Source organism: Terrapene carolina, unplaced genomic scaffold, assembly GCF_002925995.2.
Source record: "Terrapene carolina triunguis isolate 2854851 unplaced genomic scaffold, T_m_triunguis-2.0 Scaffold517, whole genome shotgun sequence".
Lineage (NCBI taxonomy): Eukaryota > Metazoa > Chordata > Testudines > Emydidae > Terrapene > Terrapene triunguis.
Window position 1 is genome coordinate 2,313,734 of NW_020664868.1, and position 6,000 is coordinate 2,319,733.

At 62.2% G+C, this 6,000-nt stretch overlaps 1 protein-coding gene across 1 annotated transcript in view; it reads right to left on the reverse strand.

Moving 5' to 3' along the window:
- Positions 1–3,534: 3,534 nt before the first annotated feature.
- Positions 3,535–6,000, reverse strand: part of LOC112102334 (suppressor of cytokine signaling 5-like) — a 2,803-nt gene continuing 337 nt past the window's right edge. Inside the window, exon 2 of the mRNA XM_026658758.2 lies at positions 3,535–5,193. Coding sequence (XP_026514543.1) covers positions 3,910–5,082 — 1,173 coding nt within the window. The 5' untranslated portion in view covers positions 5,083–5,193 and the 3' untranslated portion in view covers positions 3,535–3,909. The remainder of the gene's footprint in view (positions 5,194–6,000) is intronic.

Genomic DNA, 6,000 nt, shown 5'->3' on the forward strand with positions numbered 1-6,000 from the left:
ATCCTCCCGCTGCTGCGGGTCCCCCTTTCCCTCTGGGGCCGGGCTCTGCTGTCTGAACTACATCTCCCACTGTGCGCTGCTGGCAGGGACTCCGTGGTGCATTGGGGGAGATGTAGTCTGGGCCGGGGGAACAAACGGGTCCCTGAGCCTCCCCTGCAGCCTGTCGACACCAAACTCTTGGGGCTTTCAGCTGTTTTTTTCCAAACAGGCCGGGTGTGTGAGCAGGGATTGATGGAGCTGGGCTGTAAGGAGGGGTCCTTGGGCAGAACCCCTCTGCTCTTCCCCCCTGCCATGCTGTCAACGCCCTAGGCTGAGCCTTAGCCCCCCCCGCCCTGCCTCCAACGGGGCCCCTTTCTGCTGCGTCACGCCTGCTTGCTGGGGTGGTCCATCCCCCTTCGGCACGCTCGCTGATCAGCGCCTGGCTGGCATCGTGTTCAACCACGGGCACCGGCTCTGGGTTCTCCTCATTAGGGGCCCCCCCGTACCCAGCTGATGCTCGTACTGCCGCACAGGGCAGGACTTGTGCCGGCTTGTAATGTCACAGGGCCCACCCCACCCGTCTTCCCGCCGCTGTACCTGACCCCAGCTCCCTGGGCCTTCCAGCCACTGCTCTGGCACTAACCCCTGCTGGGGATCATAGAATATCAGGGTTAGAAGGGACCTCAGGAGGTATCTAGTCCAACCCCCTGCTCAAAGCAGGACCAATTCCCAACTAAATCATCCCAGCCAGGGCTTTGTCAAGCCGGGCCTTAAAAACCTCTAAGGAAGGCGATTCCACCACCTCCCTAGGGAACCCATTCCAGTGCTTCACCACCCTCCTAGTGAAATAGTGTTTCCTAATATCCAACCTAGACCTCCACCACTGCAACTTGAGACCATTGCTCCTTGTTCTGTCATCTGCCACCACTGAGAACAGCCGAGCTCCATCCTCTTTGGAACCCCCCTTCAGGTAGTTGAAGGCTGCTATCAAATCCCCCCTCACTCTTCTCTTCTGCAAACTAAATAACCCCAGTTCCCTCAGCCTCTCCTCATAAGTCATGTGCCCCAGCCCTCTAATCATTTTCGTTGCCTTCCGCTGGACTCTCTCCAATTTGTCCACATCCCTTCTGCAGTGGGGGGCCCAAAACTGGACCAGTACTCCAGGTGTGGCCTCACCAGTGCTGAATAGAGGGGAATAATCACTTCCCTCGATCTGCTGGCAATGCTCCTACTAATACAGCCCAATGTGCTGTTGGCCGTCTTGGCAACAAGGGCACACTGCTGACTCGTATCCAGCTTCTCATCCACTGTAATCCCCAGGACCTTTTCTGCAGAACTGCCGCCTAGCCAGTCGGGCCCCAGCCTGTAGCAGTGCATGGGATTCTTCCGTCCTGAATGCAGGACTCTGGGGTAGCGCCAACCAGCCTGAGTCATGTGAGCCTGTACTGCCCCTCCCCTGGCCCTGCAGGGCTGTAACCGGCCCCACTCCCCCGGTTGGAGCAGACACTCTTGTAGCGGCTGGTGGGAGCACTGGACGGGACTGATTGCGCTGGCAGAGAGCTCGGCACTTCTGAAAATCAGGGCTGTGGTTCAGCCCTTGACCACTCACTCGCTGGTCTTGGCCCAGGCCTCAGTGTCCTGCAGCCCCCGGCACCTCCCCCTTCTCTCCACCGCTCTGCCTTGGCCTTGCTCCTGTCTTTGGAAGCCGGGGGTGAGACACTTTGGAGTGAGATCTCTGATTCTCTTTCCTGGATTGCTCTCACACACACACACCCCCGCCTGCCCCCAGGAAGCAGAACAAACCTATCCTGGGTCTGTAACATCCCCCCATACCTGCCGGCCTGGAAGTGGGGCCCAGTTTGCTGCTTGAAGTGTCCCTAAGGTGGGCAGGTGGGGGATTGTGGGGCTGCCCTGGGGGGAAGATGGGTCCTGTCTCTCCCACCCCCAGGGCTGGGTGGCTCTAGGCCACGCGGCTGGAGAGCTGAGATGGTGCTTGGCTGGTTGGGGGAAAATGGAGATTTATAAACAACTCAAGGGGTGTCTCTGGAATGGGGAGATGCCCCTGCTCCCCACCCCTAGAGCAGGCTGGGCATCCTATGGTCAAAATCCCCCAGACTCCAACAGCTGCAAGGGCAGGGCGGCCTATGAACCAGCTGCTGGTCTGGTGAGTCCCAGGCCATTCACTGCCCTGGAGTCGTCCCCTTGCCAAGGGGCCTGGTTCCCTGCTCCCGGGAGGAGGTGGTTGAGTGAAAGATGCCTGGAGGTTGGGGGCTGCTGGTGCATTAGCCCCCTAGCTAGCGCGGCTGCAGCACAGGGCCAGGCCCGCTGCTCCCAGCCATCCCTCAGAATCCACAAAGGGGGCAGTTCGCCTGTTTTCTACAACACTTCGGAGGAAAGATCTGGCTCCTGCATGCAGAGACTGTCGAGGTCCCAAGGCCGGCAGGGGCCAGTGCGATCAGCTAGTGCGGGACTTCCTGTGTAGCAGGCCCAAGATAATTCCCAGCGCAGAGCTGTTAGAAAAACGCCCCGGCTTCATTTAAAAACGGGCCGCGCTGGAGAATCCACCTCAACCCTCGCTCCATGGTGCCAGAGGTTAATGCCTCTCACCGTTCAAAACTGACACCTCCTTTCCAGTCTGAATTTGTCCAGCTTCAACTTCCAGCCAGGGGGTCGTGTTCGACCTTCCTCCGCTAGACTGAAGAGCCCTTGATTAAATATTCATTCCCTGGGCAGGTTCCCCCCCCTTCACCTTCTCTTTGCTAAGCTGTCATGGTATTCCTAGAATATCAGGGTTGGAAGGGACCTCAGGAGGTCATCTAGTCCAACCCCCTGCTCAAAGCAGGACCAATCCCCAAATTGCCCCCTCAAGAATTGAACTCACAACCCTGGGTTTAGCAGGCCAATGCTCAAACCACTGAGTCTCTCCCTACCAGGGAGGTTTTCTAACCCTCTGATCATTCTCATGACCTATCTCCCATTTATCAACATCCTCCTTGAATTGTGGGCACCAGAACTGGAGCCAGGATCCCAGCAGCGGCCGCAACAGGGCCAAACACGGAGGGGAAAGAACCCCTCTACTCCTATGCGAGATGCCCGTTCATGCAGCTGGAGCAGAGCCCTGCCCCAGGGAATGGTACATAGGCTGCTCTTGTATTGGGCAGCCCGGGTAGGGGGATCGGTGGCAGGGGACAGATGGGGAGCAGACCAAGGCATGGGTCTGTCACCCCCACCCTCTTGGAGAGCTGGGATCCCAGCACGTGGCCTCCAAAGGAACCGAGCCGGGAGGGTTGCTCCCCGTTACGAGAGGCCCAGCTCCAGTGAAAAACCAGGGGCATGGAGCCCAGGGCTGGAATAGGGGGTGAAGGGGAGTGGGTCACGGTTGAGCATTGCCCCTATTTTTCTCAGTTCAGGAGTTTCATCCCAGCTGGAGCCAGGGCCGCCGAAGGCAGCCTCTCCCTGCCCGCTAGCCGGAGCAGAGACAGCTCCGAGAGCCCCCAAATCATCTGGCCGCAGCCTGCCCCCTTTCCTAGCTAGCGGCGGGGGCTGAGGGCCGGAGCTGGGTGCCCCCATCCCTGCTGCAGCCCAGAGACACAATCCCAGGGGTCTCTTACAGTCACAGCAACAAGACTTTATTCCAGCAGCCCGGCCCCTTTAAATAAAACAGCTGATTGAGGCTCCGGCTGTGTCTTTGGGGCAGGGGCTCCTTTAAGGAAGTTTTCCCCTCCTAGGCCCGGGGGGGGGGGGGAGCATGGTTCCGCCCCCTGCTGAGGCCGACTGTCCCAGAGCACGGGGGGCCCAGAACCTGCTGTAAAAGGCAGAAAGTTCACGGGCAATATCTCCCCGTATCGGCCCTGATCCTGGAGCCAACCCCACGCCACTCGTCTTTGGGCCATGGCCCAGAGGACCAAAGCCACGGGCAGGGCGCTGGGCTCAGTTCCAGCGGGTGTCCAGCCGCCGCACCCGCACCTTCTGCTTGTAGTGGTATTCCTTGAGGTACTCCTGGAGCGCGCCGGGGATGGGCAGGCGGCCGATGCCGTCGTAGGAGGTGCAGCCGGCCACCACGGCCCGGCACAGGTGCTGCAGGGCGAAGGGGAAGGGCCGGCGCACGGGGCGGGAGAGCAGGGGCTCGAAGAACATGCAGGCGCTGGGGTCCTTGTACCGCTCCAGCAGGCCCGAGACAGTGGGGGCGTGGAAGACGCCGGGGTCGTGCACGTCGAAGCTGAAGTTGTGGTTCCACTGCTCGACCCGGGCGTGGAGCGAGCGGCCGTAGCGCCGGAAACTGACCGAGAAGAGATAATCCTCCTGGGCCGAATCCCGCAGCAGGAAGGTCCCTTCCGGCTTCCCCTCCAGCAGGGCCTCGGCCTGGTAGCGATCCATCACCCCCCAGTAGCAGGGCAGCCGGGTTAGCTGCAGCAGATCCGGCACCAGGCAGTGGATGTAGTCGATCTGGGTGTGGACACGAAGCTCCGGCTCCGGGGCCGCCGCCGCCACCAGCTCCTCCTCTTCTTCCTCCTGGGGGGCCAGGGTGGCCCGGTTGTCCCCGGCCAGTTCGTTCATGCCAGGGGCCAGCTTGGGCCCCAGTTTGTAGAGCGGGTTGATCTGCGCCGTGGCCTCGAAGGTGTGGATCATGGCGTCCGGGGGCGGCTCCACCCCCTGCTCGATGCTGATGCGCCGTCGCTCCCGCAGCCGGTCGTCCTCGTCCTCCGCCGGCCCCGCCCTGCCGCAAGCCAGCCCCTCCTGGGCCGACACGGGCGCCGTGTGCTGCTTGATGAGGTTCCACTTGCGGGCCAGCTCCGAGCCGGCCGGGAAGGGGCAGGTCTCCAGCATCAGTTCCCGCAGGTGGATCTTGCGCTGGGAAGGGGAGAATTCGGGGGAGCGGGCCCCGCCGTGCCCCTTGATGGGGAAACACTGGCCCACCGCGTCCTGGATCCTCTGCCGCAGCGAGCGCCCCGCCCGCCAGCCCGGCTCGGCCCCCTCTGAGTCCTGCCCCGCCGGGGTCTCCGGGAGCTTTGCTCTCCTGCGTCCGCCGCGCCGGCCCCCGGCCTCACCCGAGCTCTCCTTGGGCCGGGCGCCTCGGTCCGGCCCCTCTCCGGCCTGGGACATGACGGGGCCGAGCGCTCAGGGGACTCGGGAAGGTGTCAGGGGGTCCGGTCTCTGCTGGGGTGGGGCGACCCCAGCTCGCTCATGGTGGGGACGGGGAGCATCCAGCCTGCACTGAAGGGAGAGAGTTCATTAGAACCCAGACCCAGCTGTGTTCCACTCCACCACTGCGCCCCACCCCAGAAGTGGCTGCATCTCAGCGCCGGGCGAGGAATCCGTGTATAAACAGCCCCCCCATCATGCGTCATCCCAGAGGTGGCTGCATCTCAGCACCGGATGAAGGATCCCCCAGCTGAGGGGGCACTGGGCTGGCACAACCGGGGTCTGTCCCATCCTGCCGCAGGTATTTCGTTCAGCGCTAACGGGGAAGTGACAGTCTCCACTCATAAACCCCCCACCCCTTCCACCTGCCCCTGTCCCTCAGCACTCAGGGTGGGGGCTTGCTCAGAGCGTGGGGGAGGAGGGGAGAGACACGGTCCCATCAGCCAGGAATGAAGCCAGACGACGGCCGTTTTGGGGTCCAGCCCAACCATCTGGTAGCAGCTGTGAGGGTCTGGGCCTAGGTTGCTCCATTTCAGACCCCCGTCCCCCAGATCTACTCCCACCCCATTCTGTCACCAGCTCTCCCACCCCATATCCCAGCCCTGCCCCACAGATCTACCCCCACCCCATATCCCTTCCCAGCCCTGCCCCCCAGATCTACCCCCACCCCATCCTGTCCCCAGCTCTCCCACCCCATATCCCTTCCCAGCCCTGCCCCACAGATCTACCCCTACCCCATATCGCAGCCCTGCCCCACAGATCTACCGCCACCCCAGATCCCATCCCCGCCCCATAGATCTACCCCCACCCCATCCTGTCCCCAGCTCTCCCGCCCCATATTCCTTCCCAGCCCTGTACCACAGATCTACCCCCACCCCA